This window comes from Macrobrachium nipponense, chromosome 33 (assembly GCF_015104395.2).
Source record: "Macrobrachium nipponense isolate FS-2020 chromosome 33, ASM1510439v2, whole genome shotgun sequence".
NCBI lineage: Eukaryota > Metazoa > Arthropoda > Malacostraca > Decapoda > Palaemonidae > Macrobrachium > Macrobrachium nipponense.
In genome coordinates this window covers 55,625,304-55,648,573 of record NC_087219.1, presented here as the reverse complement: position 1 = coordinate 55,648,573, position 23,270 = coordinate 55,625,304, and the positions used below count along the sequence as shown (strand labels likewise).

General features: G+C 47.1%; 1 protein-coding gene across 3 annotated transcripts in view; it reads right to left on the bottom strand.

The window, feature by feature from the left end:
* LOC135203214 (nucleolar protein 11-like) overlaps nucleotides 1-23,270 on the bottom strand; it is a 151,333-nt gene that overhangs the window by 108,416 nt on the left and 19,647 nt on the right. For all 3 annotated transcript variants that reach the window (XM_064232968.1, XM_064232967.1, XM_064232969.1), the window contains exon 2: nucleotides 10,164-10,334. In XM_064232968.1, the coding sequence (XP_064089038.1) occupies nucleotides 10,164-10,334 (171 nt within the window). The remainder of the gene's footprint in view (nucleotides 1-10,163; nucleotides 10,335-23,270) is intronic.

Here is a 23,270-nt window from a genome sequence, read left to right as displayed (position 1 = left end):
GGCCTAAAGGCCGACTGGTTGACACAAGGGCTGGAAAGGAGCTCAAGTGAGACTACTCAGCACCAGAGCAGGGTCCCACATAGGAGGCTTGAGTTCCCTAGCTGAACAAGATTGGTCAAAGCTCTTTAACAACATAAGAGAATTCTCAGGATGAAGTGATGTCCTCGTTTTTCAGACAGAGAACTAATCATAAGGCAGGAAGGAAACTGCATCAACTTTCCGGCTGGAACGTTTGCTAGTCTCCATGGATGTTTCTATCTTATCTGGCGAGAATCATCAGCTTGAACTGCCGAAAAAACCCAAGCACCCTCCAAGTCTTGGATTTCCTAAGATATCAAAGAACTTAAATGAGCTACCAAATCGCGTACAGGACAAACGTTGGTTGCTCCCTCTACCCATGTGTCCTTATATACAAGGGCAGAGGAGATACTAGTTCAGGGAATATTCCAAGAACTAGTATCGGTGACAACAGTTACCTATCCAACTTGCTGAATCTAAGGAAACAGTACACCTGGTGCCCTGTGTTGCAGTCTTGGAGAGAAACCCCTGACACGAAATAAACTCCAGTCTATAGATGACAATGAATAAAGGGACTAAAGGATTCTTCAACTTCTACCACTACCAGAAGGCCTCAACACTATGCGTAAATGTGGAGAAACTGCAAAGAATTCACAAAAACCCCAATGTCTGAGATAGCAAAACACATGTCATACTCCTCTTGACGCATTGTGTCAACAGAACTAGCCATGATATCACATTACCATCCGTGACATCACAGAAGACTTCTTTTACAAAAGTATATAAGACCGGCTTAATCATATATTCAAACAAAATTGCAATATCAAGTCTATTTCATATATATAACAAAAAGGGGAACCAAAGCAAAGGGCATTGGATGACAAAACATCGCAGGAAGACGAGACTCCACTGCACCAAGTGTTGGCTACATAGGAGAACCTGTCCTTTTAAGATTGGCACCCATGAATCAGGACAAACCGCATCTGAGTCTGGAAAAGAAGAAAACGGAGTTGTACTCCCCCCACCAACCCGGGAGGGGAATAACCCCAAGATAGTCACTACATAGATGGGGTTCCCAGACTCTGAAAGGAACAATACTGCCATCAGAACTGACCGGGCTCCAAAATCCCACCACAGCACTGAGTTGGATGAGGTATACCAATACATGAAGAGGCAACACTGGGAGAGCGAAGAGAATGTAGAGGGGCTCCCAGGATCTGAGCGGAACACGCCACTGACCGACTTCAAGGTGAGAAGCAGGGCTGATGACTTGCACAAGAAGGGAGGAGGTCCAAAGGCAAAACAAGATCTGAGGTGCAGGGCCTGAAAAGAAACAAATAATATGCCTTCCCCCTCAGAAGGGAAGAAACCTCCCAGCCTGAGAGAAGGAAAAGAAATATATTTACATCTCTATGGGTGGGAGTAAGCCATAGCGGCACCAACTCCCCCTACAACAAGACGGGAAAGAGATGAAACCGTAAATTCTGACTGGTCCTGATCAAGTAGTCGGGAACAATGATATTGTTAAACTACAATAAAGTTTTGTACATACTTACCTGGCAGATATATACTTAGCTATAGTCTCCGACGTTCCCGACAGAATTTCAAATCTCGCGGCACACGCGACAGGTAGGTCAGGTGGTCTACCTTACCCGCCGCTGGGTGGCGGATGTACGAACCACTCCCGTAAGCTTGTCAGATTTTTCTCTTCCACCTGTCTCCTGAGGGGAGGCTGGGTGGGCCATTAATCGTATATATCTGCCAGGTAAGTATGTACAAAACTTTATTGTAGTTTAACAATATCATTTTGTACATGAACTTCCTGACAGATATATACTTAGCTGATTGGCACCCTTGGTGGAGGGTAAGAGACAGCTCAATAATACAGGTAAGACGGGAAACAACTAATGTTGTAGGATATAAAAACCTTGGTTCTCACCTTTTCAGGATGAAGACTTCATAGATACTATCTCTGAGTCTGCATTGCCTGGAGAGCTACAGCTAGGACGTGACCTGATGCTGAAAGACTCTCGGATCTACCACGGTGGATATGTGATCCCCTATTGTGGTAGAATCCAAGTCGGATGCTGTTAGAGGGACCTTGTCCGCTTACCTAACAGATCCTTACCACTACCTCTGCAAGGAGCCAAAACCCACCAGACCACCTAACCAAAATACAAAGGGTTAATATTACGACAAAAAGAGGTGCCTCCTGCAACCTCTTTCAGACAACCAAAAACAACAATATAAAATATAGGGTAACATATAAAAAATTTTACACAGGATAAGTTTTTCAGCTCCCTGCCCCAGCACCGAATCCGCCGATACGAAAGGACCCAAGGCGAAGCATTTATCATATGTGATTTTTACATCACGTAGGTAGTGGTTTGCGAAAACCGATTGGCATCTCCAAAAAGTCGCCTCCATCAAGTTCCGCACAGACATATTTTTTCTGAATGCAAGCGAAGTTGCGATGGCTCTCACCTCGTGAGCTTTCACTTTCAGTAGTCTAAAATGATCTTCCTTACAGGCAACATGTGCCTCTGTAATAAGGCTTCTCAGAAAAAAGGAAAGAGCATTCTTCGACATGGGCCGAGTGGGGTCCTTTACGGAGCACCAAAGCACATCTTGATTAGCCTTAAGTTGTTCCTTCCTCTTAAGGAAATACTTCATAATTCTCATAGGGCAAAGAGTTCTTTCAGGCTCTTCCCCTACTAGAAAAGATAAACTACGAACTTCAAAGCTCCTGGGCCAAGGGCGTGATGGGTTTTTCATTCTTTGCCAGGAAACTTGGAAGAAATGAACACACCATAGAATCTTCCTTAAACCCTACATTGCCCTCAATAGCTTGGAGCTCACTCACTCTCTTAGCTGTAGCTAGGGCCAAAAGGAAGATAGCCTTCTTCGTCAAATCCTTGAAAGAGGCTAAGCCAGGAGGTTCGAATCTAGACGATCCAAGGAATTGTAGGACTACGTCTAGATTCCAGTTCGGTACTACATGAGGACGCTTAATGGTTTCAAATGATCTAATAAGATCATGCAGGTCCTTATCATCGGATATATTTAAGCCTCTATGCCGAAATACCGCCGCCAACATACTGCGGTATCCCTTAATAGTTGACACAACCAGATGACATTCTTCTTTGAGGAAAATAATGAAATACGCAATTTGGGTCACAGAGGTACTGGAAGAGGAAATGTTCTTCCTCTTGCACCAACGTCTGAAGACATCCACTTTGACTGGTATACACGCAAGGTGGAAGGTCTCCTCGCTCTTGCGATTGCTTTAGCAGCTGTTGCTGAAAAGCCTTTCGCTCTGACCAAACTTTGGACAGTCTGAAACCAGTCAGACTGAGAGCGAGGAGATTTTTGTGGTACCTGTCGAAGTGGGGTTGTCTGAGTAGATCGCTCCTTAGCGGGAGCGATCTTGGAAGGTCCACCAACCATTCCAGTACCTCTGTGAACCATTCTTGGGCCGGCCAAAAGGGAGCGATTAAGGTCATTCTCGTTGAATCGGACTCTACGAACTTCTTGATGGTTAGCCCCAGGATCTTGAAGGGGGGAAACGCGTAGACGTCGAGTCCGTTCCAGTCTAGAAGAAGAGCATCTATTGCTACTGCCTCTGGATCTGATATCGGAGAGCAGTAAGGATCCAGCCTCTTGTTCTTTGACGTGGCAAAGAGGTCTATGTGTGGCCTGCCCCATAACTTCCACAGGCTCTGGCATACATCCAGATGAAGGGTCCACTCTGTGGGAAGGACCTGATCTTTCCTGCTGAGGAGATCTGCTCTTACATTCCTTTCTCCCTGCACGAACCTGGTGAGAAGCTTGATTCCTCTTTCTTCTGCCCACAGAAGAAGGTCTCTTGCTGTCTCGTACAGGGAGAAGGAATGCGTCCCCCCTGTTTCCTGATGTATGCCAGAGCTGTAGTGTTGTCCGCGTTGACCTGCACTACCGATCTTCTGACTTTGGGCTCGAAAGCCTTCAGAGCCAACCACACAGCCATCAACTCCTTTCTGTTGATGTGCCAGGCTACCTGGTCCCCCACCCAGGTACCTGACACTTCGCTGGTTCCCAGAGTTGCACCCCACCCCATGTCCGACGCGTCGGAGAACAACACCAGGTTGGGGGTCTGTGATTGAAGAGACAGTCCCTTCGCAAAGAGGTTGGGATCTGTCCACCATAAGAGATGTTTCTTGATGTCCTGGGATAACGACAGGGAGAACGTCAAATCCTGAGAACGACGACTCCATTCCGATGAAGAAAGAATTGGAGTGGTCTCAGGTGCAACCTTCCTAGGGAAACGAATTGCTCCAGAGAGGAGAGCGTCCCCAGCATACTCATCCACTCCCTCACTGTGCATACTTCTTTCCCTAAGAAGGTTGTTACTCTCTCGAATCCTCGGGCTATCCTTTCCTGCGAGGGAAAAGCCCGAAAACTCAGAGAGTTCATCTGTACCCCGAGATACACACACTCTTGCTCGGGAATTAGTGATGACTTCTTGAAATTGACGAGAAGTCCCAAAGCCTTCGTCAATTCTAAAGTTACTTGTAAGTCCTTCAAACAACGATCTTCTGAATTGGCCCTTATTAGCCAATCGTCGAGGTACATGGATATCCTCACCCCTTTCAAATGAAGCCATTGAGCCACATTCCTCAAAATCCCCGTGAACACTTGAGGGGCCGTCGAGAGGCCGAAACACAGAGCCCTGAACTGAAAAATTTTCCCCCCCATCATGAATCTGAGAAACTTCCTCGAGGAAGGATGGATCGGTACGTGGAAGTAAGCGTCCTGTAAATCCAAGGAAACCATCCAGTCCCCTGGACGAAGTGCTGCCAGCACTGATGAAGGCGTTTCCATCGTGAACTTCTTCTTTTCTACGAAGAAGTTCAGGGCGCTTACATCCAACACCGGTCTCCATCCCCCTGAGGACTTCGGAACTAGGAAAAGGCGGTTGTAGAAGCCCGATGAATGATGGTCTGTCACTAGTTCGATAGCCCCCTTCTCCAGCATCTGATCTACTGCTAGATGGAGAGCTTGATTCATGATGGGGTCTCTGTACCTGGCCGTCAGTTCCCTTGGGATGGCCGTCAAGGGAGGTCTTTCGACGAAAGGGATGAGGTAACCTCTCCTCAAAATAGAAGGGTCCAAGGATCCGCCCCTTTTTGGGCCCAGACTTCTGCAAACTCTAAGAGTCTGGCGCCCACCGTTGATTGAAGGACTTGCAAGTTATTTGGGGGCTTTAACAGACTTGGCGAAAGTCTTACCCCTTCTTGAAGGTCTACGACCTCTAAACGTAGAGGTTCTTGATGAAGATGCCCCTCGAAAGGGTTCTCGAACACTTGCCTTTCCTTCTTAGCCTTGGTAGGGAAGGAAGGGCGAGGTTTTCTTGCCGACTGTGCCAAAAGGTCCTGGGTGGCTTTGGCCGAAAGTGACCTCGAAATGTCCTGCACTCGATGTTTCGGGAACAACTGAGTAGACAGAGGAGCAAACAGCAAAGAAGACCTCTGAGCATGGGAGACCGACTTCGTTAAGAAGGAACAATAAACCGACCTCTTCTTCACGATCCCGGCCCCATAAAGGGAGGCGATTTCACTCGCTCCGTCTCTTACCGACTTGTCCATACAAGACAAAACACACATAAGATCTTCTGGCGAAATTGACTCTGGCACTTCAATTTTCTTGGCTAGGAGACTCCCAACGACCAATCAAGGAAGTTAAATACTTCTAGCACTCTAAACATACCTTTGAGCAAATGATCCAATTCATTCATTGCCCAAGTCGTCTTAGCAGAGTTAAGGGCAGTTCTCCTTGTCGAATCTACCAGTGCCGAAAAATCCGAATCAGCCGAAGACGGTAGACCCAATCCTAAGGGCTCTCCTGTTTCGTACCAGAAACCAGCGCGTCCTGATAACTTCGAAGGAGGAAAAGCGAACATCGTTTTCCCCGCTTCTTCTTTGGAAGCCATCCAGGAACCAAAACTCCTCAGTGCCTTCTTCATAGAAAGAGTTGGCTTCATCCTCACACAAGAAGAACTCTTCGCTGTCTTGCGCCGTTGAAAAAAGTGAGTGAGGAGAAGGAGAGCCGTAGGCGTAAGGGAATCCCCAAAAACTTGTAAAAGTAGCTCTGTAAGCTTCTTGTAAGAAGAGACAGCAGCAGAAGTGTTCGGTTCCTCATCCGAACCTTCTAGGACGTCTTCTCGAGGCGAGCGCGGAAGATCCTTATGTGACGAAGGGATCCTAGCAGGAGTTGAGCGAGAGGTTGGAGAACGCCTCTCTTAGAAGAGTTCACATCCACTGGAGAACGATGAGAAGATCTGGGAAGTCTACGATGAGACTCCCTCTTCGAGGTATACGGAATCTCAGCCGAAGGAGAGGTAGGGCTCCTACTCCGAGAATCCTCGGAAACATCCACAGGGCGCTTACGAGGAGGCGAGCGCCTACTATACTCTATCGCCTATCCTGAGGCGAGCGGCTGCCAGGAGAAGAGCGCCTATCGAGAGCAGAGCGCTTGCGCGGCTCTCCATACCTGTCCAGTTGCGTACGATCAACGGAAGTCCGACTGGAAGGCGAAATGCGCCTACTAGGAGAAGGCTGCTTGCGAGACTCTTGACGTCTAACAAGAGGGTAACATTCAGGAGAAGGGCGCTTCAAAACTAACGAGCGCCTACTTGGAGAAGGGCGCTTCCGGGATTCCTGGTGCCTACCAAGAGACAAACGGTCAGGAGAAGTGCGCCTAGAAGCGGGAGAGCGCCTACACGGAGAAGGGCGCTTGAAAGACTCTTGTTGTCTGCCCCTAGGAGAATAATCAGGAGTATGACGCCTTAAAAGAGACGAGCGCCTACTAGGAGATCTATGTGCAAGTAGGCTCTTGGCGCCTACCTTGCGGGGAGCGGCTAACAGTAGGCCGTCTATCATGCACGCGACTCCTACCAGACTCTAGATGCCTGTCAGGAGAGAAGTCACGATCCGACACTCGAGGAGAGTGACATCTGGAAGAAGAACGCCTACTTGTATAAGGGCGCCTTCTAGAATCTTGAGGCTGCTGAGGAGAAGTTTCACGCGAGGGAGTTGAAGAAATCGCGTGATGAGCAGGTGCAGTGCGCTTACCGGAAGCGGGAATCCAATCTGGAGAAAAAACTTCTTTGTCCCTAGAGCGTCCTACCGATGTTTGGCGTCTTGAAATCGAAAGAGAGCAGGCGAGCGAGGGCGCTCACAGCGAGCGAGGGCGCTCACTCGAGCGAGGGCGCTCACGCGAGCCCCACCTTCATACGAAACCTCCCCATATGAAGGAGAACGATCCTCTGAAGAGCGGCGCCTAGATCTCTTGATCGGAAGAGAAACGTCCTTCTTCCTACGTGATCTTTAACTGCTAGAGAGTCTGCTAGCGCCGTGATCTGAGCTTGAAGTCCCGCGAGTACTCCTTCGTAGGAGAATCTTCTTGTTCTTCCTCGAAGCAGGCGCCGAGCGCGGAGCGCGAGAAGAAGAACGATCACAGGATTTCTTGGGTTTCTTCGCCTCCACCGACGATTCTTCCGGGAAAACCTCCGGACTAGAAGCCAAAGGACTGCAGGGAGCCTTCCAAGCCCTCTTCAACGGGCGCGACGCATCCGGGGAGTTCCAACCTCTCTTCGGAGAGGGAGACGACGAAGAGGAGAAGCATTGGCGTAGGAGCTCCTTCTTGTAGCGATCCGAGGCAGCCTGGGAGCGTACTTCAGGATCTGCCGAGGGGACGCCTGACCGGTGGGGGCTCTCCCTAGCCCTCCTGCGGCTTTCGACTTTCCTACTCCACTGGAACTGGGAGTCTGGAAGAGGTCTAGGCCTAGAGGCACTAAGGAGCCGGTCAGACGCACCCTCCACAACACTGGGGACACTGCACTGATCACTAACACTCTCCTTACTTCCAACTGACGAATCTTCTGATCCATAGAACGATTCTTGGCTTTCAGAGCTGCCGCCTCCGAAGGCGAATCTTCGGCTTCGGTGCGGGGAGCCGGGGCTGCAACTTGGGAAGAAGGTTCTAATTCTACGTTAGTACTATTAGGATCCACATCCAACTCACTCATTCTAGATCTGCTAGAACTTCTAGAGGAAGCCTTACGCACTCTATCACGTTCCAACTTCCTAACATAAGAAGAGAGAGCCTTATATTCTTCTTCATTCAATCCCTTACATTCATTACAAGGGTTAGCAAAAGCACCATTCATTCCCCCTGCATTTCATGCAAACCGTGTGGGGGTCTACCGAAGCTTTCGGCAACCTCAACCCTTACATCCTTCATTCATGCAAAAAAACCGTGTGGGAGGTCTACCGAACGCTTTCGGCAACCTCACCTTACATCCTTCATTCACGCAAACCCTAAACAAAACCGAAGTTTTAACTACCGATTCTAGATCAGACATCGTAAGAAAATCAAACTCAAATCAAACCGGTCCACAATCAGCGTATGCCAAGCCAAACAAAGCGAATACGTCACCAAAAGAAGTCCAAATTAACTCCAGGCAAGCGAGAATCGAAAAACTATCGAGAGGAACCGACAACAGTTGTTATCGTTCCCGCGACAGAGAAAAATCTGACAAGCTTACGGGAGTGGTTCGTACATCCGCCACCCAGCGGCGGGTAAGGTAGACCACCTGACCTACCTGTCGCGTGTGCCGCGAGATTTGAAATTCTGTCGGGAACGTCGGAGACTATAGCTAAGTATATATCTGTCAGGGAAGTTCATGTACAAAAACAAATTGTAGAACTTTCATCATCAAAATTTGTGTTGAGGAAGTGGAGGAAAGCTTGCTATCTTAAATAAGACGAATCCTTACACGTAAACCTTGGCTGCAACATGAATCCACAATGTATAAAATGTCTCGATCCACACAAAATCTGAAAGTCTAAAGCATGACCACGTTCCCAGAAACTGTGTAGTTTGAAACAAACGTTCCCAGAAAACTGTGTAGTTTGAAACAAAATAACGTGTCTAAAAACAGAATATAATTTACACACCTAGATAAATACTTCACATTTCAGACTAGTACTAAGTAGCATAAGTAATTATATCACTGAAGACTAAGAAATAAAACATACAGAAATTTCATAACATACACGAATGTTTCAATATATCCAAATCAATATTTCAAATTACAAACTTGCTAAAGAAGGAACAAGATGGTGCTTGCCCCCTCTCTCCACGAAGGGGCAATATTTCCCACAGAGAGAGACAGGGCAGTATTATACATAAAATGATAAAATGAATAGATAACAAAGCAATAGGAATAAGCCCGGAAGCACATCTACTGCAAGTCGTAAGGGAGTCTGTCCTAGAGGAAGTCAGGAAGTGTGAACACAGGAACCCTGGAAGGTCAGATGGAGAAATCCATGAAATAACAGAGAAAGAATTCACAGGCGTAGGATAAAAAGCCAGCTTGGTAGGAGGAGAGCAAAACCAAACGTCCGCTCTCCAAGGCAGTTGAAGAAAGATTAAATACGTCACTAGGTTCCGCGTGGTCTGTGACTTGCTTTCACCTCAGCTACGTATCAGATGCCAGATGCCACAGATTCCTTGCATATGTAGTTTTTTTTTTTTTTTTACCAGTTTCCAGCTGGCGCCAGAAGATTTACCCTAATGTTAAGACCAAAAGTTTGTTCTGTGCATGAACAACTATATTTTCTTTTTCAAATTATTAAAAGACGCTATCTGTTTAATATGACCACAAAAGACAGGTACTATGATGGAATAACAAAGGATTTATTTCAATTAATGCCCTGTTTTGCTGATTTCTGTGCCTATTATTATCCCTGCTTTTACTGTTGTTCTCTCTTTCCCCTTTCTGCCTGTATAAACATAACCTGCTGTGAAGGTGTGGGGTGTGAATTACACTATGTTTATCTGATCTTGTGCTAATTTACATCCATCTTTATTATTCATTTAGTAATTTTACATTTCCGTACTTGGATGACATCAATCCTGACATGCACAGCTGGGCTACTTTCCTTCTTGATCGACAAGACAGTGTGGCTGGGATCCACAATATAAAAGTAAGGCATTTTATAATTAACAGGCCTGTATAACAAACACAGATTCTGGTATGCATTAATTCAAGAAGAGTGCTCAGATTCATACATAAAAAACACTAAATACTGTATAGTACTCACATTTTCTCTCTTTACTTTATCAATGTCATCTTCCGCATGGTTCCATCGGGAAATTGAAGAATGATTTATAACAGCCACAATCTTTTTAGATTCTGGATCATAAACTGCTGGTGATGTAAAGGGATGCCAAGTCTTTGTCGTCCAACTTTGTATCAGTTTTTGATCACGAACCTGAAAGAAAATACAAAGCTTCATAAAAATGATATTGTTATGATACAATAAAGTTTGTTCATACTTACCTGGCAGATATATATATAGCTGTATTTTCTGAAGTCCGACAGAATTTAAAAAAACTTCCGACACACAGTGGTCGGCCAGGTGGTTAGTACCCAATTCCCGCGCTGGGAGGCGGGTATCAGGAACCATTCCCATTTTCTATTCATAATTTTTTATTTCCACTGTCCCCATGAGGGGAGGTGGGTGGGTACTTGATTATATATATCTGCCAGGTAAGTATGAACAAACTTTATTGTATCATAACAATATCATTTTGTTCATGAAACTTACCTGTCAGATATATATATAGCTGAATCCCACCGTTGGAGGTGGGAAGGGACAGAATAGAAGGATTTTGGGAAACAAATGCATGCAGATGATTTACATCTTGGTTCCACCTGTTAGCATAGCCGACTTCGTGATTACTGTCACCCAAGTCTGCTTCTGCTTTACTAGAGTTGCCAGCGAGGTAGAAACCTATAAAGCTGGTGCACTCCAGATGATCTGTCAACGGGGGCGTGACCACAATGTGACTAGACCATATTGACCATACCATGAGGGCTAAGAAGTAAAATAAATATATATATATAAATATATATATCACCACCTGACCAACCTAGCCAAAGTTAAGGTGTGTTAACTAAGGCTTAAGAGTTAAGAAGTCGCTGTTGTCGGCGACTCAACAACTCAATTAAGAGCTCTTCCTAACCATTTTCTACAGGATAGGATGAGTGGTACTTCTTGCCCCCAAGATTGTGTCTGCAGACACGTATGGCCCTAGCGAGCAGCAAGATATTCATATTGCCATCTTACATCTCGCAGGGAGATGTGAAGTGAACACAGAGTTGCTTCGCTAAAACATGGTACTCAGGATGTTGCTGAGTGCCATGCTCTGTTGAAATGCTTCCGAGCCGCGCCCTCACCTCGTGAGCATTCAGATAAAAAGATTTCAAATCTTTGTGCAAACACAATGAAGGAGCATTTTGAAAGAACTCTTAAACACTAAAGCCAGGGTGTTCTTCGATATGGGCAAGTCTGGTCTTTTTCGGAACACAGCAGATTGCCCGAATGACTTCGACTTTCTTGAGTTTTATGTAGATAAAACTTGAGAGACCTGACAGGGCACAGGACTCTCTCTGGCTCCTGCCCACTAACTTGTGCCATCCTTGCTCCAAGCTCCTGGCCCAAGGACAAAACGGGTTTCCATTCTTAGGCCACAACGAAAGGCTTAGAGAGCACACCGCCTTGTGTTCTCTAAAGCCAAAACTTGTGACGATGGCTTAAAATCTCACTAACCCTCTTTGTCGTATCTAGGGTGGTTAGAAGAAGGCCTTCCTGATCACAATGCAAGAAGTTAACAGGTAGGAGAGGTTCGAATGCTTTGACATCAAGAACTTTAGACTACGTCTAAGTTCCATATTGAAAGCTTCGATCTGGACATGCACAGTCAGTCCGTCTGTACTAAAGTCAGGTGACCGACCAGTTGACCAGTCAGACGAATCAAGGACAGCAAGGCTGTACCCCTGAAGACCGCATAATGGCAAACTATTCGCTGAAGGATGAGTGTCTGGACTGCCTGGCGATTCAATCTAAGCAAACCTTGGGGGTGTATCAACGCAACCAACGTCGTCAGCGAATCAACTCCTGACTCGAGCTTCTGGTGCCAGGAGAAAGGAGCAAGGAGCAAAAAGGCGATTCAGTCCCGAAGGAAGAATGCCTGACAGTCCAACCTGGTCTCATGTTACACGATCATCGGGGGTGTATAAACGCAACCGACTTCGTCAACAAGAAACTCAGGGCTACTATATGTCGCCTGATCTCGCACGAGTGTCTGACTCCGAGAAAACAGGTGAGACAAAAAGTAGATGGTGAGCGAGTTTCGAGATTCCACAGAACTCAAAGATCGTGAAGGGCTTTGTTGTTTGACAGACGCAAATCTCTGAGCCCAAAAGCCGTCAACAACATATTTGCGTATTCTTTAATAGTTGTGACTGCCAGCTATCCCATTCTTCAGACGGAAATGGAAGACGGTAATCTTATTCCTGTCAACATCTCGATAGTCTGAACGTTGTCAGACTCAGAGCGGAGAGGTTATAGGTACCTTTCGAGTTAGAGTAGACAGACTCTCTCGGAAAAGGTCCTAGGAAAGTGAACTAGGAAGGATGTGACCTCTGTGAATCCAGGATCCTGAAGGCCAACATGGGGCGATCAGCGTCATTGTCGCTCCCTGTGACGTCATAAATCCTCTTATTACATTTCCTAAGCGATTGAAAAAGGGGAAAAAAAAGAGACTAAACATCCATCCCCGTTTAATACCATAGGATGGCGTTTAATGGTACCGATCCCGGATCGAGAAAAAGGGAGCAGAGAAGAAGCCTCTTCGTCCTCAACCTATCGAAGAGAAGAATGAAAGGGCGTCCCTAAGGTCTCCACAACTCTCAACTTGCTTCTAAAGAAAGATTCCACCCTCGAAACGTCCAAAAGTTGGCTGGCCATCTGATCGGAGACGATTCGTACGGACTTCTTTTGCAATCACCTGTAACGAACCTCTAAGAGGATCGTTACATTCTAACGCCTGTTGTTATAATAGGCTCTTTCTCGTAAACTCGAGCAGGGACCGAGAGAAGATACTTCTTAAGATATGAGAGAGCTGTGGAATTTCAGAGTTGATGTGGACCACTGGTTCCAAAAACTCGTTTCGAGGACTGGAGGGACGACCGACTTGCATTTACTTCTTTCAGATTAAGATCCAGGACATCTGAAACCCTATCCAGATGTCCGGCATCTTCTTTCTATCATGACGCACTGAGAGATCTTCAGAATCATTCCTAGATCTTGAATAATATTTCAGTTTCCCGGTAGGAAAAAACTGTGGTCTGAATTGCAGTCTATTCGGGGAAACAAACTTCTTCAGTAAGGAAATGGTCCCCAGCAAGCTCATCCATTCCCTCCCCGAGTATGCTTACTTCCCTAATAAGGCTGCGCTTTGCCTAAGCAGGAGAGCATATAAAAGTGCAATGTTGCGGTAGACTCGTAGTTCTATACCGTGCGGTAACAGCACCGAAAGATAAAGAGATAACTCTGTTGAACATAGTAAGGCAAAACGAATGCAACGTTTATTCATTCACGTAAGAAATCCCCTCAATCTTAGGCTAAAGTCCGTGATTGTAGGACAGAGATACAGTTAGTCAGTCAATCCCGCAGGAGAGACGTAACCGCCAGCACAGAGATACGGTTAGTCAGTCAATCCCGTAGGAGAGAGAGACGTAACCTACCGCGCATGACAAGCGCACGATCTGTTACTGGCCTCGTTGGACACTGACAGTCAGCCTGAGTCAGGCACAGCAGAGCCAGCAGCTTACGAACGTCGTCTCTTAACTTTATGTCTGGGTTGCCAGCTACCCTATTCTACGAAGAAATAGGTCCGTTATTTTTTGAGCAAAAAGAGACTCTCAAGCTGGTATATTTAAGCGAAACAGAAAACGCTAAATATATAGATGCGTTTGTGTCGTCAGAACACTACCATACAACGGTAAAGATAAATCGGAAACTCCTGGAGGCTGCAGGGAGTAACGATTAATGTCCTTAAAATAAGACAATAGACCTCTCGGTTGCCATCCGAAGAGGTAACTACAGCAAGCGTTTATGACTTGAACCAACCAGTATAAAATAACGCAAGGCAAAATATTTTATTATATCATAATAAGGTTTGTTCATACTTACCTGGCAGACATATATATAGCTGAATTCGGAAATACAGCTACATACATATCTGACAGGCAAGTTTCATGAACATAACTTATAGAATCGAAGCAGACAGCTCAAGCTTCTTATGTTATTGGACATAAGCGTTCATTGACGTAGTCTACAAGTCTATTTCTTGTACGAGTCTGCGAATGACGAATGAGAGCTCTTTCCGAATCTTGTCAATAAGAGCTTATTCGTTTCACGCAATATCAAGTTAAAGAGATGGTTGTCAATGAGAACTAACCCATTTACGGGACAAAGAGATATTTTGTCAATGAGGGGATACCCACTTACGTTGACAAAACGATAGTAAAAAAAAAAAAAAATATTGTCAATGGGGGAAAGTCACTGAATTGACAAAACGTAATCCAGGAAGTCGAGCATTTTATTTTTCCGATTCCCGTCTCAAACGAGGAAGGGGGCAAGAATCCTGTTAAGAGACAGGGCTTACGGCAGGTAGAACGACGATGTTCAATTCGGCAGCGTAGTCCCGACTAGAAACTGACAAAATCTATCATCTGAAAAACCCTTTCAGATGGGGCTAAAAGCTTGCAAAATTATCCTGGAAGAGGAAGAAACTCTCCAACCAGCTTCCTCTCCCGTATCACAACTAATGCCTGCTAAAGCTTAAAATTTATTGGCAGTATGGCAAAGGAAGTCCTGTCTTGCGCTTTCCTGAAGAGCGTCCTTTTGATGAATGCCTTTGCAAGAATCCTACTGAACGTCGCCGAGACGTCGAGCCTTTACATAACCCGTAACTGCCTTATCGCAAAGTCTTGACTGCGGTAGAGAAAACGAGATCTTCCCTTGAGCTTTCTTAACTCCATCCACCTTTGCGAAAAGCAATAAAATACTGACAGAGACCTCTTGAATTCACGAAACCTGAGGTCTTGCTGGGTTTCGAAGACGAAGTTGTCTGTTCACTTTAAGCTTCCTCCGAAGCACTGCTTACTTCACATTCTTGAGGCTCAAATCTTAAACAAGAGCTTGAAGAGTTCAACAGAAACGTTCAGCCAGGAGACAAACCTGGTGTGCGCTGGCGCGCGCTCGGCGTCCATTTGCGAGGACGCTCGGCGTCCTGGCGCGCTCTCGGCGTCCTACTGGCGAGGACGCTCGGCGTCCACTGGCGCGCGCCTGGCGTCCATCCGAGCGTCCCGTTCAAGCCGAGCGTCAAAAGAAGCGTGCAGAAAAGCGTCACGCTCCTGACAGGCGTCAAAACAAGCGAGAGAAACTGCCTTCTTTTTCATATTTCTCGGTGGAAAGACGTACACGTGATCAGGCGACGTTCGCCTTCTTACTTCTCACTGAAACGCATAACGAGAGAGAGAGAGGGGACGTGAAGCGTCCTCTTCTATAAAGCTTCTATTTAGAGGGCGCGAGTCCTACCGAAGGGACGCCAGATCGATGTGGGTTCCCCGTAACCCTCCTTCGGCTTTCGACATGCCCTCTCCCTGGTCCTGGGAGTCCGACAGAGGTCCAGGCCTAGAGGCGTTATGGGGCGGATCTGACGTTCCCTCCTGACGAGAGAGAGGACGTGAAGCGTCCTCTTCTCTAAAGCTTCTTAGAGGGCGCGAGTCCTTCCGAGAGCTCCAACCCTTGCGCGGGGAGGACAACCTCGGAGGACGAGAAGCAATCCTTCAGGATTCGTGCACGTGCACGAACTTTGGCAGTCTGGGGATTTTCATCAGAAACTGCCGAAGGCACGCCAGATCGGTGGGGGTTCCTCGTAACCCTCCTGCGGCTTTCGACATGCCCTCTCCCTGTGGTCCTGGGAGTCCGACAGAGGTCTAGACCTAGAGGCGAAACGAGGCCGATCTGACGCACCCTCCACGACACAAGGGGCACTGTCACTGCACTTAGCCACTTCACTATTGCTCTCTAAAGCAAGCACTTTCGATTCTAAGTTACGAATCGAAGAGTATAAGAGAAAGGGCAGTAAACCTCTACAGACACTGTTTTAGGGCCCGAAGGCAACATTACAGGGTTAGGAGTAACAATAACAGAAGTAGCACTCTTCACAACAATGAAGGAGAGCGATCACCTCTCGCAGACATATTCATAACCCGTAGGCCATACTATAGGGTTAGGCAAAATAAAGTCTACAGGAAGGTTAGCAGGTTCACTACCCTGACTGTTGTTTACTGATTAATTGCGTACATACGAATCATATTTTTTCCTTACGGAATTAGACATGTTTACTGATTAACCCTCTTACGCCGGAGCCCTAAAAATCAAAACCTCTCCCGTATGCCGGGCCTGGTTTGGAGTGAGCGCGGAAGTGGAAAAAATAATTTTTTCAAAAAATTACAGCGCGCGTACTTTTGAAGATTTAAGAGTTCATTTTTGGCTCCTTTTTTTGTCATTGCCTGAAGTTTAGAATGCAACCATCAGAAATGAAAAATAATATCATTATCATATGTAAATAATGCGATATATGGTAGCGAAAAAAAAAAAATTCATACATAATTGTATTCAAATCACGCTGTGCAGAAAAACGGTCAAAGCTAACCAGTTACTTTTTTTTGCGTTGTATTGTACACTAAATTGCGATCATTTTGATATATAATACATTGTCACAATAAAAGCAACACCGGAAAAATATTATCAAAATGATGTACGAATTCGTAACGAGCGGACGTAAAAAAATGTTATTTTTCAAAAATTCACACCCGTAATTCTAAATAATGTTCTAGAGACTTCCAATTTGTTTCAAATTAAGACAAATGATTGAATATTACGATACTGTAAGAGTTTTAGATTAGAATTGCAGATTTCGACCATTTCGGACGAGTTAAATTTGACCGAATGTCGAAATTTTAATATATATATTTTTTTATATGGACATATTTCGAAGATGGAAAAAGCTACAACCTTCAATTATTTTTTATTGTATTCTTCATGAATTTGCGCACATTTTGATATATGAAACTCTATAAAAGGCTAATATGAAAAGGAGCAAATATTAGGGATAATGCCATGTACGTATTTCGGAGACTTGCGGCGCGAATCGGCGCGCGGAGTGAAGTAAATATATTTTTCAAAAATTCACCATAAATCACAATATTTGTTTCTGGGCTCAGCTCGTGTCGGCCTATGAAAGTATCCTTAATATCATTCTTTCTAGGTAAAATTAGCCTAAAAATTACCAGAGAAAAACAAATTAAGAAAATATCAGTAAAACTGACTCGCTCACTCTTAAAAAGAAGTGTCGGTATGAGATAGGGGCGAGTGTGGAACACTACCCACGAGCCAACACCAATTAGAACTTCCCTACCAGAATCCCCCCAAGGAGAGAGCTGATACCAAACGGGCGATCAGCTTCTACTACTACTACTAGAGGACGCCACGGACAGCAGCGCCCCTAGCGGTCATCCTTAATTTTTAGCACCAGCGACAAGTCGCCATTTTCTTGTGCTTGTGTTTATCTTGCGATTTATCCGCATCTGTATCATGGAACGCTCTGCAATCGCCACGGCTAAGTTAGTAACTCATAAGTAACATTTTACTGTATGTTTTTGTCTCCGGGTACCAGTATTTTCCTTTTTATAGGTCATATACGGTTCCCCGGTTGTCTCGTGGCGGCCATGCCGCCTCGTAAGAATTCCCGGTCCTCCATACTGGGACTTCTTATGCTTATGGGCTTACTTTTTCACATTCATTGTTTACATCGAGTTTTAGCTAGTTCAGCCCTCCTACCATTCTCTTAGCTTGGTATTTAGGGCTATCATTATTATTTTCGGCCCAGCATCCCGGCTCTTGCTCTACATCGGCTATCGCTGGCTCCGAGTAGGCTTTCTGTTTCTCGGAACAGTCTGCCTCCTCCTGGCTTCTTTCTCTTTTACTAAAAGTGTCTCTTCCCCCCTTTTCGATGTTTTATTATTTAGGGTGTTTAGGCTAGCCTAGGTGCTTGTTCCACATGTTGGTACAGCTTGGTTCGTGGCTACCTACGGTTGTGTTGCTCGCGGCCTAGGCCACTTGCGGTCACGTGTCCTACAGCACCTTACCCTGCCCCTTCCCTCCCTCTCTGATGTAGGGAGGAGTCTGGGGGACCCCTTGGTTGTTATAACAACCTCATCGCCTTCTCTACACACTCTCGGAGGTGACCGGGGGGTTTTTGGGGGTTCCGCCAGCAGGGGTATAGGGGCGACACTATGGAGGTACCTGGGTCTCCATGCGGGTAGTTGGTGAGGCGGGGAGGAGTAGGCCATCCCTCCCCCCCTTTTTTTCTCGCTCCCCCGCCGTGTTTCGCCGGGACCTCCCTCCCCCCCCTCCCCATTGCTCAGCCACCTCCCTTACGGTACGAAAGGAACCTTCCGTCGCAGCCGGGGCCCCTTTGGTTATAGGATATTGGCTCCGCTAGCGGGCAGGGTGGGCGCTATGGATGGTCGGTTGCTTGCCTACTATATCCTTATATCTCTCCGCCGCTACCGGAAGGGAGCTTACCCTTACCTACGCACTCTTCTAGTAGACGGGTGGAGAGAAGTTGTTTTAATTTTGTTATTTTAAGGATATATACCCTATTATAAGATATTTTACAATGAATTGTGTTTACTTATATTTATTTTATCAACCATCCCCGCCATTGTCCGTCGTGGTTTCCATTACCACCACTCCTAGTTGGTTGATTCTTGTGCCTCCGCCATTGGCGGAGCCATAGCCTATCTTCCAACCTGGTTACCACACGTATTTTAGCGGGGCTCTGGTTTTATCTATCTTTATCGCTCCGGCACCAGCGGAGCATATGATATTGGCTGTAACTGTTTACTCTGTACTCATGTACTTTTTTCACTTACAGGCTACCAACTGCCAGGTCCCGGCCTGTAATGCGACGCTCTATGACCCCTGTGGACATGACGAGTGCAGGTCCCACGCCCCGTGTGCCACGTCGTACAATGAGACGATCGTCTGGCACCCCGAAGCCTGCGCTATATGCTACGACCTGGTCGCTCAGCTGGGAGATGGGGTATGTCCATTATAAGCTTACTTATGATTTTACTAACAACTTCTAGTTCGTAAGTTTGTTAACCCTGTCCACAATTGGTAGCTAATCCCGCCTTTCTTTCAGGCTAGCGGTGTGAGGGAAGTCGCCCTCGCCACCCTGAAAGCGTGGTGGGCGGCTTTGGGAAAAACGCCGCCAAGGGCCAGCCCTACATATTAGATAGGAAGCTGGCCATCCAGATCTTGTTCGCGGGCAAGTCGACGTGCTACGTCGACCCCTTGTCCGCCGCCCCAGTGATAGCCTCCATCCAGCAAGAACTCCAGCATTCGTTTGGGGTCGTAGCCTCCCAGGAGTCAGTTCCGGACGTCGCTGCCCTGGACCTGAACCTCGAGCCGATGGCGGTAGTTAGCGAGGATTTGTTGGTTGAGGTAGGTTTGTCGGGCGCCCGCCAAGGGTCTTTCCTTGGGCGCTCCTGGATCTTCTCCTGTCCCTTCTTCTTCCGCCTCTTTCCAAGGCTTTGCGGGATCCGAGATCCCTAGCCGCCCTCCCTCCCGCTCTCTCTGTACCTCCTAAGGAGAAGGGAAGAGAGAACCGAAGACCTTGTCTAAGTCGACTTCTAGAAGTCGTCTTCGTCTTCTTCGGCCAGGAAGTCGTCGACTTCATACGCCGATGCGGTGAAGGCTAAGCCGAGCTCTTCCCAGTCGAAGAGCTCCAAAAGCAAGGCTTCGAAGGAGAAGGCTCGCGCTACCACCGAGTCGCTGCCTTCTCCCGCCTCCGCTGCCCCCTCTCCGGCTATGCCGGCAGGGGTGGCAAGCACCAGCACCTGCGTTCCCTCTTCTTGTCTCACCAGGGATGATGGAACAGGTAGGAGTGTTGGTAGGTTCCCAATTTCGGCATGGGGAACACGTTTGAGCAGATGTTCGCGCAATTATCGAACAGTCTGTCTCAAACTGGACAGTCTATCCAGGAACCTCTCTAATAGGATGAGAGAGAATGAGGACCGAGTAGCAGGGCTATCTCAGGCTCCTCCCCCAGTCTCCCCTGCATCTAGCACGGGGATTCTCCAACTCCCGCCTTACGACTCCTTGCCAGCTTTCTCTATGGAGAACCCATGGAGAGTAGCGGCTTACGCTCCTTTTAAGGACGGGATGATTTCGATCCCGGAGTTTGGTACTCGAAGGATTGAGGACTTCGAGTTCTACCCTCCGGGTCTGACGCAGCCTTTCATCGGGTATGCTAGGCTGACGCCAACGGCTCTTACGAGAGAGGACAAGATCTCGAAGGAGTCAGTTCTCTACAGTAGAGATCACGCCCAGCGAGAATGGGTTCACTGCCTTGAGGACTGGGAGTGTACTAACACTAGACTCCAGGCCTACAAGAGTCCCTTCACTATTTTTCGCGACGGAAGAGGAGGTCTCTCTTCCGTTCGCCACGAAATTGGTGGAGAAGGCTCTTCAGGCAGTCCTCAAGGATGAACCCATTCCACAGTTGAGGGAGTCGGAGTCTACTTCTCCACTCTTCCCCGCCTTCGGAGAGTTATGGGAAAACCTGCCAGCTACATTCACGCTGGGTAAACTCAAACCGGACTGCGCCATGGACCAGTTCGGTGAGAAATTACCTAGGCTGCCGGATTCCCTAATCCAGGCAGAGTTCGATGCGCGAACTAGGTTTGGCAGGTCCCTCAACTCTCTTATCGTTACGGAAATGGCTGCCCTTTCCTACGCTAACGAACCGCTGTTCAAGATTCTGGCGAAATCACAGTTTCAGACGGTTCTGTCAGACGCTTTTGACTTCTTCCAAGCCGGAGGAACTGCCGGAAGCATGTCCTTCAAGAGTGCACTATCAGGCATGAGCCTAATAGACTCTTGGCTGCGAGCATGTGGGGAGCGGATCTCTTCCCAGAGTCCGCATGAACGAAGTCCACCACGAAGCTGCTAGACTCAACCAGAGCCTTAGAGCTAGGTGGGGTATTTCCTCTAAGAGGAAACAGGAATCCGTTCCCACTTGCTGGCAAGAAACCCAAACCAAGAAGGCTGGTAAGAGGTTCCAGCCATATAAAAAACAAAAAACTTCAGCATCAGCAGCAGTTTTTGTGCAGGCAGTCCAGTTACCCAACAGGGACAACCTGCCACATCTAAACAGGACCCAGCCTTTCCTCCTGGTGCCACCCCAGCAATCTCAACCTTCTACTTCCTACGCTAATCTCGCCGGCCTTTAACCCTGCTTATGAGACTCAAGGCTACTCTCATCCGAGGGGTAGGGCGAGAGGTTACTTTCGTTACCGTGGCGCAGGAAGGGGCACAAGGAGTAAGCAGTTCAGAGGAGGGCGTGGTGGCCAACCCGCCCATCAGCAATGAGGCTCCCCAGGTAGGAGGGAGGCTGTTCCTCTTCCGCCACAGGTGGGGGTTCAGCAATTGGGCACAGAGCATAGTGTCCAAAGGACTAGGCTGGAGTTGGATCAAGGATCCCCCCCCCCTCCAATCAAATCATCAGGTACCGTCAAAGGAATTGATAGATTACGCGGAAGAACTCCTTCAGAAAGGAGCTATTGCGAGAGTCAAACATCTAAAATTTCAGGGCGCTTATTCAGCGTGCCAAAGAAAGGCTCAACAAAAGAAGGGTAATCTTAGACTTGTCAAAGCTAACTCTTTCATTCGCTGCGACAAGTTCAAGATGCTTACCCTCTCTCAGTAAGGACCCTACTTCCGCGTGGAGCCGTCACATGCTCCATCGATCTTACAGACGCATACTATCATATCCCTATAGCCAGGCACTTCCGCCCATTCCTAGGATTCAGGCTAGGAAATCAGACTTCTCATTCAAAGTGATGCCTTCGGTCTGAATATAGCCCCCAGGGTATTCACAAAGATAGCAGAAGTGGTTGTACAACAATTGAGAGCTCAGGGAATCATGGTAGCGGCATACCTCGACGATTTGGTGGTTGATCTGGGCATCAACAGTCGAGGAATGTCTCGAAGCTACCAAAAAGGTAGTTCACTTTCTGGAACATCTGGGGTTCCAGATAAACAAAACGAAATCCAGACTTACTCCGGAATCTCATTTTTCAGTGGCTAGGAATCCAATGGGATTTGTCTTCCCACAATCTATCAATTCCAGTGGCCAAACGGAAGGAAATAGCAAAATCTGTCAGCAATTCCTCAAATGCAAACAGACATCAAGAAGAAACCAGGAGAGAATCCTAGGGTCTCTTCAGTTTGCTTCGGTGACAGATATCCTTCTGAAAGCAAGGCTGAAAGATATAAATCGAATTTGGCGGTCAAGAGCAAACTCCAAATATCGAGACAAGTTGTCAGTAATTCCACAGATCCTCCGCAACCAACTACGGCCTTGGTCAAAAGTAAAGAACTTAGCCAAGAAGGTACCCCTTCAATATCCCCTCCCAGTGTTAACCATTCACACGTATGCTTCCCTGTCCGGGTGGGGAGGATACTCTCAGTTCAAACAGGTTCAGGGGACTTGGTCAGTTTCAATTTCGCCAGCTCCCACATAAACGTGTTGGAAGCAATGGCAGTATTCCTTACTCTGAAGAGACTGCTTCCCCACCGAAGAAGTCTCATCTAAGGCTAGTTTTGGACAGTGCAGTAGTAGTTCACTGCATCAACAGAGGAGGGTCCAAATCCAAGCATGTGAACCATGTCATGATAGCCATCTTTGCATTAGCAAACAAACACAAATGGCATCTGTCTGCCACTCACCTGGCAGGAAGTAAGAAAATGTGATAGCAGACGCCCTGTCCCGTCAGTTCCTCTGGAATCAGAGTGGTCTCTGGACGTCGGGTCATTCCAGTGGGTAAGCCGGAGAGTCCCAGGTCTCCAAGTGGATCTCTTCGCCTCACAAGCGAACCACAAGCTCCCTTGCTATGTGGCCCCCAACCTGGACCCTCTGGCTTATGCCACGGACGCCCTGTCGTTTGGATTGGAATCAGTGGAGGAGAATCTATGTTTTTTTCCTCCAGTGAATCTTCTCTTTGAAGGTCCTGGACAAACTAAGGTCTTTCAAAGGGATAGTAGCTCTGATTGCACCGGATTGGCCCAAGAGCAACTGGTATCCTCTTCTTTTGGAATTGGGTCTCCGACCTCAACGGATCCCCAATCCCAAACTGTCACAATCAGTACAAATGAGACTGTGTTCGCTCCTCAGAACTCTCCAGACCCTAACTTTATGGACTTCATGAAGTTTGCGGC